A 13,174-nucleotide genomic window follows, 5' to 3' on the forward strand; every position below is an offset into this window, starting at 1 on the left:
GAAAGGCAACAATTGTACTGATCAGTCATATCATACATCAGATTAATACCCTGTTTCAGCTGTCAAGTACTTGTTTTATGTACTGAATGAGTACTACTTGAAGATTGCTGATTGCTAACAAAAAGGGATCAGAATCATGAACACAATTGCCCTAAGCAGAAGTGAAAGCTAGAACAATTCAAATCGGCCCATTCAATCAGTAATTTACGTCAGTTTCACAAGGTGCCACGTGATACTAAAATATCTTTTTCCAAAGAGTCCAAAGAGAACATTTAGGTAGCTGAGGCACATTTAATGGTACTATTTTGCCTCCAGGCATCAATATGTAAGCGACATCTGTTGGCACGATGCTTTCTGTCTGTCCAGGGCTTGGCTCTTTCTCAACAATTTGTTATTTGAATCATTAGTGAGCAACAAACCGCACTGTCTGACCATCTTCATCACAGGAAGAGCACTGAGAAACAGTTAAATAAAACCTATATGCTCTAACCCACCTCAATCCTGAATACTAACATCAGTTTCAAAACGGCTGCAACACAAAAGGAGCACTGAACGAAATTATAGCTGGAAAGCCAATATGGAATGTAGATGTTTTATGCCAAATGTACTCCATGACCCCCGCCCCCCCCTCTGTTGTCCTGTCTCTAAACCTCTGTGTCTGACTCGCACCAAACACACACACACACTCAAAAGTGTCCTCAGCCTTCAGCTTATCTGTCTGACAGCACAGCTAAATCCTGACCAACATGCATGCATCAGACACTCCTCCATCTAAAGTTAAAGGTTATGGGCCACTGACAATAACCTGTGTGTGTCGGGGCAGCTTGAAAGAACAGAGGTGATTTCTGGTTCACACATTAACTTCTTGGAGGTCAAAGTTCTGTTCTGTTTTGACGCACATACAGCCCGTGATGTTGTGACACACAAACACACATGGCTAGCATTAACTTTGCCTCAATTTGCTGTTCATGGGGCAGATACATGAACATGGTTATCTGCCAGCATTTGTGCAATACCAGACAATCTACCCTTTCATCCTTCACAGCAAACGTCTAATCACTCAGAGTTCTCTAAACAGGGGAAAGTACCTGATGTACTGTACGTGATTTCACTTTAAAACACCAGCATGAGATGACACTATCGCTATTAAAGGTGAGTATGAGTGCCTGGGTGACCTTAACTGTGTGTTAATGGCACAGCACACACTTCCATAAACATGTATACCCACACTGGGTTTCTAGAGCTTCCTGTGTCACTTTGAACTTAATTCCTGTGATATTTGAGATTCCTTGCTGGAGCTCATCATTAAAACTCGGGCTGGGAGAGAAAATATATCAAATACTGCAAAACACCAAAAAGTAGGGATTCTAACAAATAGCTTTAAAACAAGAAACATGTTTTTTCTCTTCTCACTGCTGATGGATGCCAAGAATATGATACTTTCGAGAATGCCAATGGATAAATCATTACATTAAATGGAATTATTCTTAATTTCCTCTGCATCACTTTATACACATTCCCAACAGTTCAGCCTGACTTATTTTGTACTTTCCGGGACCTTGGATCTTAAATTAAATTTGTTAATTAAATTCTGTGGGTTTAAACGATGCTTTGCAGCACAAGGTGTCTGTAATATGAGCCCAATGGTGGGTTGGACAAGGCTGAGCGAATGAGGGGAGTCCAGTAAAAGTCTGTGGGTTACAAATGTAGAGGAAAAGAGAGTTATAGTTATTTACAGTTATGTATAGAAATAGGAGTTTAAACCTTTATCACAAGGCATGACTGGATCAACCCATTTTCAGGTGAGGTAAGACATACAGGAATCCCATTCCAACTCACTGCAGATTGCTGTGAAAACACACATTGCACTGAAAACAGCTGGTATGACATAGATCTCTAGCCTCAATACGTTTAAACAGTAGATTGCCCCACATGTTCACTCACACTGACACACACACACACACAACTGTCTAGGTAGACGGTTTGCTTAATTGTTTAATGTACAAAAACTGGAGATAAAGGGAAGTCTCTCAGAATACAAATGAATCCTGAAAAGGTCACTTGTCATTAGATGTAGAGGGAGAGTGAACAACAAAGAATGGAAAACGGGTGTGTATTCATCCACACTCCCTTCCGTCCTCCCTCCTTCCACCTCAGCAGTCTCCCCCTTGTCCTACCTGCCCCTGACCTGATAGACAGAATGAATGACGTGAGTGTGAGTGTGTGTATGTGTGTAAACTCACTTAACTTAGACAAAATAGATCAGGGTTCTTCAAACATAAAAGCATATTACAATTTTGGAATGTTTCCATTACGTTTATTCTTTAATCTAAACGTTAACAAACCAAACAGGAAGTAAAACATGTAGGATCGGCTGTGTCAGAGCAGTGAGGCAAAGTAAAGGATGAGATTTTAAAAGGTCCCAATTATCAACACATGCTCAGACATCAGGAACAAGGTTGCCGAGACTGACTGTGTTCACGTAGACAAAACAAATGCTTGTGACTGGACTAAAAAGTGGGTAGCAGCGAAATAAAGGTTAGAATGGAAAGGTAGATCATGGGCTCGAATTCACAAGCAGTCTGGGAAACTCTGCCGAGATGTAAACAAGAAATAATCTACCCTCTAACAGGAGCTGGAAAAAGGACCCTTGAGCAAGACATTCATACTGTATTCATTTTTCTTAATTTGCCATTCATTCAAGACAATTCCCTGACTTCATATATTTCAACTCTAATCCTCTATATGAATAAACCCAAATAGATGTTGTTACTCATATGAACATACCAACGTCAACAACCATAAAACTAGTTGTATTAGTATATAACAAAGTACAATTTGTGTTATATTGACAGGATTGTTAGAGCCAAATGAAACTGCTGTGTTTTCCTCCTGACTTTCACTGTCACTGACTCTTTACCAGCTGTGTCAACAAGATGCTCCAGCCTCCTGCTGCTCCCCCTTTAGGATGTAATATGTTGAAAGAAAAACAGATTTCTTACATAATTCTTAAATAATTCTTTAAGTGCATGTTGCCACCCTAGACCCCTTTTCACATTTTTAAATGGGCTGCATAGTTTAATAGAAGCCAAAGTACTTAACCAATTATCTTTTTGATAGTCTATCAGAGACCATCAAGGACAACAAGGATTTCTATAGAGTATAGCTTCTCTTCTCAAGAAAAGTATTTGCTTTGATATTTGATTCATTCACCTGCATAAGAAATTGTTTGTGAAAACGTTTGATCATAAGGTTACCAAGAGGGGTCTTGTGTAATTAGCTGGTTATCACTTGGACATTCTTGTGTGCTAATGTGGGTGAGGGGCTGCTCAGAGCATGAAAGCTTCACGAGTTAACTAGCACTACCCTTTACTTGACTCTCTTTGACCTCACTAAACCTCAAGGGAAGAAGCAGCTTCCAGACACTGCTGATGCTAAACATTCATGCAGGGTTTCATAATTCTGCTGCACACCTGCTAACGACAGTTGGATCAGTCCATCATGAACCATAACTAGCATATCATCAGTCAGCAGGATGGTATACAACATGGAGAGGGTAAGGAATGTAATGTATAATGTATGATGGGTGGTTGTTTAACCAGTCAGGAGATGGAACTACTCAAGATACACTTGCTGTACTTCGCCTTGACACATCTGGACACTTCAGGTGGGACAAAGTATACAAAAATAATCTTTATGTCATTGCACATTTACACTGTCTTTGTTTACTACTTGCCTCCTGGTCTGACAGGTTCCACTCTAACTCCTACACCACTCATCACAACTATTTGCTGGAGGGTGCCCTGGCAGTGTAAAAAGGGAGACCAGTTTTTCCCAAGAAGCATAAATAATGCTATTTTTTCACTCTTCATTTCATGGGAACCCTAACAACAGGTCAGGGCCCCAATTAGCTGGCAGCAACAAAGGACCAAAGAAATCCAGAGGGAGTAAAGCAAGTCTGCGCCAACACATATTGAAATACACAAGTGCAGTGTTTTCACGTTTATTGTATTTATATTCAAAACATCTATTGTCTAGTTAGGGGAAAGGTATGTTACTATCAGCATAAGTTGTTAACACAATGTTCGTGGTAAAACACACTGACACACCATGTCATGAAAACATATGACGATAAAAGATATATTTAAAAAGCAATGTGACTGTGCAACATCCCAAACTCGAAACACAGATGCCGTGAAGTGCAAACATAAGTGCTAAAACATTTGCTGGGGCACATGTTGACAGACACGCTGTACCACTTTTGATGCAAAGTACTTGAGTTCAAAATGTTCTCTCTGCACTCTTCCCCAACAACTAAGACTCTTGATTCAATTTATACTAAAAAGCGTGCCGACTGGTTTTGAAACTTTCAGCAAATCAGATTTAAATAGCTTACATGACATTACAATATATCATATCTTTTAAGCCTTGCTTGTGGAAGTATAATATCCTCTGACCATCCCTACATCCTACCAGATATAGTCTGAATTTATGTGTCAGTGCAGCACAGTTATAAACTACTGATGGTAGTAACACCAGAAGCACTGTCAACTGATAAAGTACCATGTACCATTCTTTAGAGACTCACACGGTGGAGTGTTATGTTCACGAAAAAGGGAGCACTGGAACCTCTGCATCATTGTCATGAAACTATGATGGATGTGCCCCAGTTGCCTTGAACATTTTCAATCTATTACCTTGGGATTATTGCAACAAGTAATAACATCAAGGTGAGTGAGTGAATGGCACATATCCATCAAACACACAAGGCCACTACAGTCTTTTTAAGAGGCCTACGACCAAAAGCAGACAATTGCCTTTTTTCTGCTTGCATATTTCTTATCACATCCCTGCTACACTTTTTTACAGCTTATAAATTCTGCTTATGACTTGTGAAAATAACTGTCCTTTGCTTGATCACTGGACAGCTCCCACTGGGCCTCCCTGGGCTCTGGGGTGGGACAGCTACTCTGCATGTACCACTGTACCAAGCAGAGTAAAGGTTGCTTTTAAGGATGAACAAACTGTACAGTCAAAGGATTCTGACACAACAGATACACATGCAGGGGTTCAAAGGTGAAAGAGCAGAGACCAAATGTCTGCAACACAGAGAATCAGTGAGAAGAAATCCAGCCATCACACACACAGACGTAGTTACAAGCTCCTGATGATGTGGAGCTTACAAGAAAATAAGCATGTTATGCAATCTACAAGTTTCAACCTGTAAACAGACATTTATTCCCTTTGATACAAAGGCACAAGGGGAAATGTAGTCCCTACTGCGGAGCTGCTTCCTCCTCTTTTAAATGCCAGGATTCCATATATATACCTCCATCTGGTAAAGGACCGAAACAGTATTTCAATCAGTGTTGTATGTTTTGTCACGGTGCCAACTCATACTAATACAAAACTCCATTGAAAAAGCACCTAATTTTGCAACAACCTCAGAGACCTTTGACCCCACTTTGGTAACTACTGCTATGAAGAGTTAAAGTTTTCGCATGCACATTTCAGCTAAAAAGAGTCAGAGTTAGACATGACAGAAATTACTGAGTGTTGCTAGCTAGCAAAGTAATCATGCACAGAGTTGGGTTCAGGTAGACACACAAGTTGTAAATGTCTCTGTAGCAACTGTGCAGCTCTGACAGCTGGACTCACTACACTTGCAACATATGACAGCAAGACACATGCAAGTCCGTTTACACATGTAGCCATTCAGACACTCACGAGGAAAAGGGTAATATTGTCTTTAGGTCAAATGCACTCAATGACAGCCACGCGCACACACACACACACAGGACTCATTCATACTCGCACACAGACACGTTACCCATCAGTACTCACATGCTGGTGCTGTGTCGGTGTCAGTAAATGATGTGAATCCGCTGTCAAGTAACCGGACACCGAGTGTAAACAGTCGACTGTCAGAGTGTGTTTATGTGTGCACTTGCTACCCTCACACACACACACACAATCACACTGCTCCTCGGAAAAGGAAGATTGAGATAGGAGAGTTTATATACACACACACTCGCGCGCGTACACACACACACACAGGTACACGCAAACACACGGAGTGACTTTGGGACAGCCGAGCGGGCGCTCAAACCGTCGACACACAAGCTGTCACTCACACACACACACCGCACACTCTTGCTCAGTCCCTCATATGTAGTAAAGGCGCTAGGACTCTGAAGCTAGTTGCTAACTGTCTACTATAGCTAACTTAGCTAGCAGCTGGCACCGTCCGTCTCCGTCTGGCGGATATAGGAGTCTGCTACTGCGCCTGCCTCCTACTCCCTGTTAATCTCTCTCTCTCTCTCTCTCTCTCTCTCTTTCTCTCTCTCTCTCTCGCTCTCTCTCTCTCTCTCTCCCCCATAAGCTTTCATCCCTCTCTTTGACATGACGCAACCTGGCACGCCCCCCCCCCCCTCTGCTCTAAGCCAATCACAGAAGAGGGCATGACAGCACGCAGCGAGCGGCACCATTTAAAGAGCTCGAGACTAACGACATCTCAACAGCAGACTGAGTATTTACAATGTAATAGCACAATAATGGAGAGTACTATGTGACATAACATGTATAGTGTTATAAAGAGGACTGTACCGTCACTGGTACAAAACCATACAAGCCTATTGATAGTTGTTTTTCATTATTTACAAAACATGCCTTTTTCACCGAAGACGTGTTGACTTGTCAAAGTAGGAAAATAACAGGTGTTGTTGCCTGATATTGTCAACTCCTTACACACAGCACACTCAATACCAAAAACAAAAACGTCTATTCGGACGAAGCCTCTCTCATAAATAAATTAACGTAGCCCAAAAGGGAAGAAATAAAACGCATATTTTGTAAAATGAGGCTAGTCCATGTACCTTTTTACAGCAGACGTTTTGATGGCAAGGAAAGCGCGGGTGTAATTAATAAGATGAAAGCTGCTACAATCAATATTTTACCTGCACCGCATCAAATGGCAGAAAGACGCAGTTAGCAGCTAACTGGTGAACATCGTGGCGCATTTAGCAGCTAAAGAGCCGGGTGTCTTCCTCTGTAATTAGTGGAAACCAAAACAGAGCTAATAGTTCTGTAAATATTGAACTTACATCTGTCAGTTGGCCAACTGTTTGCAAATAAATTTGCTTAAAACAACTGAAAAGGTGTGTGTCAGCCTTGTGTCAACAGCCTTCACTGCCCCCAAACCACGTCCGTTAATGAGAGTCAAATGGAGCTGAGCCATCCTTATTATTAGTGACACCTGCAACCTTCCTGTGTCTGCTGTATTTCATACCACTGATAGGAAAAGTGGAGGCAGTGTTCAGTTGGCACACTTCCAATTTCTATTAGTTTCTAGCCTAACTGAGTCAATATTTTAGTCATTGCACAGCAGGTCCGTTTAACATGCAAAAGAATGACATTTATCTACGGAGAAGCAAGAAGAATACATTTTACAATGATAAATGAGTAATTAATTAAAATCTAGTTGGGATTAAGTGAAGCATTCTATTTTCGAGGAAATTCATCTGGAAATCCAAAACAACTTCACTCAATTAGCCCTATGATTTGTATCAAATTGCACAGTTCTCTCTGAGAAACGTCCAAGGAAATGATTAAGAATCAGTCTTTGTACGACTTTTACAACAATAAGTAGTTTTTATGACAGTAACATTTTTAAATGTATTATGTTTTTTCTTATTATTATGCTAACACTGAAAGCATGGCTGTCCAAGCTACCAGTCATTCAGTCTTGAGGACTGAGGAGACTTTTTTTTTCCTAAAAGTTTTGTTTTAGTACTTGGTTCTTGCTTGCTTATGCAATTCTGCAAAAGAGAGAATGCACACTTTACATTCACTTTGAAATATTGTTTAACATACCAACTGGGTTTCCCTTCATGTTTTATTGTACTCATTTGCCATCCAGTATTATGTTCATAAAACTTGATTTGTTCTCTTCCTGCTTTTGTGTATAACCTACATAATTAGAATAACAGATATGAATTTGATCCTAACCATTCATATTTATCAAAATGTTGGGTAAACTCCTCATAAAGAAACCTAAAGTGAAACGCAATGGAAAGAAAGGGACAAGAAGAGTGGGAAGTAAATGTTGTGGTGCACAGTATGAAAGAAAATTAAAAAAAACTGTGGTGCAGGAAACAGCTGAAAAGGACAGGATTTGATTACAGGCTCTTAAATGGTTCTTTGTAGTCCTGCTTTGTAAAGTGGACAATAGACTACTATGCTTGCATCTCAAGAACCATGCAATAAACACAGACAAAACTGTGAGGACATTGCATTAAAGTTATTCATTCATTACCTCCTTATCCTAATCTGTAAATGCCTAGCACTTGATCCTACCCTAATTTAAAGGGGAAATACACCCTTAAACCTCATTATTGTTGTGATATCTCAACTGAAGTCTGTTGGATTTTCTTGCACCTATCTACGTTTACATGTGGCAAAGACCGAAGTTCAGTAACACACATGGACATAATCACATGCAGGGACTTGACATAGGCTCTTTCATACGGTACGTGATTGTTTCTCAACTCTTGTGTGTTCTCTTATCGGCTCCAGATAACAGAGTCTGTGTCAATGACATTCTTACAATAAGAGGACACATTCAAAATCAACCAGCTTTATGGCAGGGGTAAAAATGAATGTGACAATGAATGATACATTCAACAGGAGTTAGTCAATCAGAAACAATACACAGAGACAGCATTGGATACCTGATCAGTTCAAATAACCTATAATTTGTCTTTGCTTTGACCTATTTTCTCTGATTACCTTACACTCCTCCCTCTTTGAACTTTAATCACCCTGCTCTCTCTCCTTCTCTGTTGCTTACACTCATCCTCCCTCTCTGCCAGTCCTCAGGCAGTCTCTTAAAGGTTGTGATTAATACCATACTCTCATAGTTTCTCACACACCTCCTTCAGAGGCAGAGCGAGTCCTCTCTCAGACGTGCCAAGTGGGCCGACCACAAGCATGCCAAAGTGTTGCATCACCAGCGCTGGTGTAGCTAGGCCACATTGGACCGAGCTAAAAGAATTTTTATGGGGCTCCTTCCCCGTATAACAGACTCTTGATATTAATTCTGTTGTCATTTTGTGTATGTCAAATGTCACAGAGTGTGCTTGGTGGGGGTCAATATTTATCATCCAAGTGACCTTTCACCCCCTCAGGGGCCAATAGCACAGTGTACACCTATGACACCTGTTTCAGGATGAAAAAGACCTCACATATTTGCTTTAGGCACTATCCTAAAGTGAGGCACAATGATAAAATGTTTATCAGTGGTATGTAAACAAGTCAGCTCATAACACCTCTATAGACACTACTGCTGATTATTTTAAAGCATATATAGGTATATATGCTTTTAATGAGCACAGCTGCTTGTACAGCTTTTCCTCACCACATAGTGATTAAAACTTTAAAGTTTCCAGTTTTTTCCATAATAATGTAATGGCTGTGCCAACTATTACATAACAGAGCCCAACCAACTGTGTCAGTGACAGCTGTCTGCCTCCATGTACAGTATCTCCCAAGTGATGAGACCTTAAGATGTAATTCTCTGGAGATGAGGAAGAGGATGAAATACCTTTGCTTTAACTAGTCCTATCCTATAAAAGTAAAAAAAAAAAAAAATGAGTGAAGAGTGAATAATTATGTCAGGTGTCACAGTCATTCTTTTCCATTTCCACAAGTTTATTTTATTTTAGTGTCCCTAAATGACAGCTAGTTTGCACTCTGACCAGTCTTTACACAGTATTACCTCTCAGTGAGATAATAAAGACATCCTAGTGTTGCCAGCCTCTCATGTGTGCATTAAAGTGCAGGACATTCCTGCGATTGTGCAGTTTGTTGTAAGTTGGAGTTTTCTGGAAGTGAGATAATGTGTTGGATAAGAATGTGCAGTAGCTGCGATAAAACCTATATGCATAAAAGATTGTAGACTTTCCAAACACAGGGTCAATCATATGCTGACTTGCTTCAACAATCTATTGATTACATTATTTGATTTTACTCAATCTATGTTATTACTCTTTAATGTAACTATGTAATGCATATGAGGAAACACAAACTGCCATTAAATTCAAGTGAAAAAGAAGAGATCTTAGAGCTTTCTGAGTGACACATTCATTGTCAACATTTCTTCTGAATGCACAATAAAAGTGCTGTAGTTTTGTTGGTAAGTCATTCTTACTCTAAGCATTATGCCCTTGTCACAACAGTGAAATGACCAAAAAAGTTGCTTTTGTTTACTGGTACCACTCTGGTCTAGGGGGAAAAAAATGAAATGCAGCAAATGAGAGAAAGTGGGGATGGGTTGTGGTGGGGGCATGAGCTCAGTCAACTGGCAAAGAGCTGCTCGCCATGAATAGGTGAATGGCCACTGCTCAGTAACTTCTCTGTTTATTCGCTTTCCTCCCACCCCATTGGTCTGGTCTCCCTCTCCCCCTTTATCTACGTGCGTGTTCGCTCTCTCTCTCTCTCTCTCTGAAAAAGACCCACATTCAGGCCTGCTGCTGGTTTCCACCACCCCTCTGATTTCTCCCTACTTCTTCCTGCAAAACGAAAACTTTCCAAATAGAGTACGAGAACAAAATCACAACTATTATGATGTTCATCATAGCTCTGCAAAGTTAAAAATATTCAGACAGCAGGATATGGCCCCGAAAGCAAGAAAAGAGGACACATGTGACACTGCTTGAGCACATTTATTAACTAGAAACAGCTCATTATTACAGAAGTGGGAGGTGGAAAAGAGGCAGGGAAAAGAGGGCAGACAAACTGTGCTAGACATGGTGGACTTTTGTCCGGGGGAGGGAGTGTTCCAGGGGGAGGAACCATATTAAAGGCCATTGTTAACTTTTATCAGGGAACACGCATAAACAGGGGTAAACACATGATGCTCACGAATACATGCACAGATGCATAAAGTCAAACACATATCCATGCACTTGACGACCTGCGTACTTACAAGTACAACAAGGGTACCTAGAAGGAGATAGATATGGCCCATTATATATATACATGAGCAAACAGACCACACACACACCCGTCCACACACTGTTATCGCTATCACAGTGGCGGCAACGCTCACGAACACGTGGGACCAAAGAATGCTCACCGCCTTGAGAAATGCAATTGAGCCACCAGACAGATAAGCATTTCACTGACATAATCAGTGGAGGTGAATTGTAAGTAAACATGAGGACATAGAAGAGAGGAAATATTCTCTGAAAATCAACTTGTAGATGATGATGAACAGGATGCTGTTTATGTATGGATTTGGAATGTTTGTCATTTAAAAATCATCCTTGCATGTGTTTATTTGCTTCATTTTAGATCAACCTCAATCTGAATTTAGCTGACCCACTCTCTCACACAGATACTGTACACACACACACACACACTCACTCACAAAACCTCTTTCCCAGCATCTTCCAGGACACAGTCACGCAAACACAAACACACACACACACACACACACACACACACACACTCACAAAACCTCTTTCCCGGCATCTTCCAGGACACAGTCACGCAAACACAAACACACACACGCACACACACACACACACACACACACACAATCACTGTAGTTAACCATCAACAGGTCAATTCTGGGCACACAAGTGCTCAGACAGCAGAGAAGAGAGGAGATGGTCTACCAAGGTCAATATTAGCCCATTATGGTGTTATATCGAAACCTTTCAACAAGGTGTGTGTCTGCCTTTGTGAGGACCAATTTGAGTTTTAAGAGAGCAAGGACATTTTTGGAAACTGAGCACAATTTGGCTTGTCCTCATTTCTTCAAAGAGCTGTGTTAGACAGAATAGTTTCACTTTCTTGCCAACTGTTAGATGAGAAGATCGATACCACTCTCAAAGAAGTCTGTTAAATATCAAGCTACAGCCTGGAAGACAGTTAGCTTAGCTTAGCACAAAGACTGTGAACAGGGGGAGACAGCACCTCGCAGCACCTTTAAAGCTTGTATATAAATCTTGTGATCTTGTGAAATGTCAAATGCATAAGAAACATTTAAATATGTAACACATTTAATTACACAATTTACAACAAAAACTTACAAAAATTGTCTGTTTCCTTAAAATGTGCTTGAAAAATGCACTTAAGTTTGAATTCAAATTTAGTTTGAATTGAAAAACAGTTTCACTGCAGTTCCTGTAATGCTTCTGGGAGAGTTAAACACTACTGCCAGTTGATTGGCTCTTTTCGCCCCACTGTCCCAGCTCCTACATCGTCTTTCTCTGCTGCATTGCAGTAGAAGGTAGCGGGGTTGGGGCCATGTCCAAATGAGCCCCATGACGGGTGGAAAGGTAAGACAGTGCTGGGCTCTCTTTGATTTGAGTCACCACCATCAATATTAGTGATTACATGCGAGTTTGAAGAAGCGATGTTGCTATATGTCACCACGGTGCTGGGATCTAGGACACTGGCATGTCTGGGAGTGATGGCATTGCTATTGGTTACAGAGTTGAGTACATTGTCTGCATTGCTGTTATTGCTTGGAGTTCCCGGGAGGCCAGAGGAGGAAAAGGTCTGGGGCGGGACCAGATTACTGCCTGGGGTGGGCATTAGGTTGGTGGGACGACTGAGAGCCAGACGCTGGGTGAGGAGCTGGTGCTGCAGCCGCCTGTCGGTCCAATCCTCCTGAGGCTGGCGATGGATCTTCATGTGAGCATTACGGGACTTGATTTTATAGAACATTCTGGAGCGAGGAAAGAGGAAACAGAGAGACGTGATTGACTTGAAGACTTGAAAATCAAAACCATCTGCTGGCACGCCCTGAAGCCAAACACTGAGAGAGTTCCTCCGAGGTTACTGGTTCTACTCACTTGCCACACAGCTTGCAGGGGAAGAAATTGGCCAATGAGGGCGCAGGAACCGCCTCCTCCAGTCCAAACTGTCTGTTCACTGGCTGACAGATGGGTGTTATCTATGAAAACAGGACCAATTGTAAGCTGCCGTGCCGTGATTCACTTGTTGAGCTGCATTCCACACCGGATAAACATTTAATGCATTTAACTCATTACACAAGAGTACACTCCACATGTGTTCCTTTGATAAGCACACACTTCTGTTCTATTTGTTTCTATTCTTATGAGTCCTATCTGTCAGTGATCACGATGCGTGATGCAGAGTATCA

General features: G+C 41.2%; 1 protein-coding gene across 1 annotated transcript in view; it reads right to left on the reverse strand.

Annotated features, from left to right (window-relative positions):
- The window catches only part of LOC139305797 (pyruvate carboxylase, mitochondrial-like), a 258,603-nt gene extending 252,619 nt beyond the window's left edge, over positions 1–5,984 (reverse strand). Inside the window, exon 1 of the mRNA XM_070929746.1 lies at positions 5,845–5,984. Coding sequence (XP_070785847.1) covers positions 5,845–5,846 — 2 coding nt within the window. The 5' untranslated portion in view covers positions 5,847–5,984. The remainder of the gene's footprint in view (positions 1–5,844) is intronic.
- Positions 5,985–13,174: the final 7,190 nt, after the last annotated feature.

This window comes from Enoplosus armatus, chromosome 23 (assembly GCF_043641665.1).
Source record: "Enoplosus armatus isolate fEnoArm2 chromosome 23, fEnoArm2.hap1, whole genome shotgun sequence".
Classification (NCBI taxonomy): Eukaryota; Metazoa; Chordata; class Actinopteri; order Centrarchiformes; family Enoplosidae; genus Enoplosus; species Enoplosus armatus.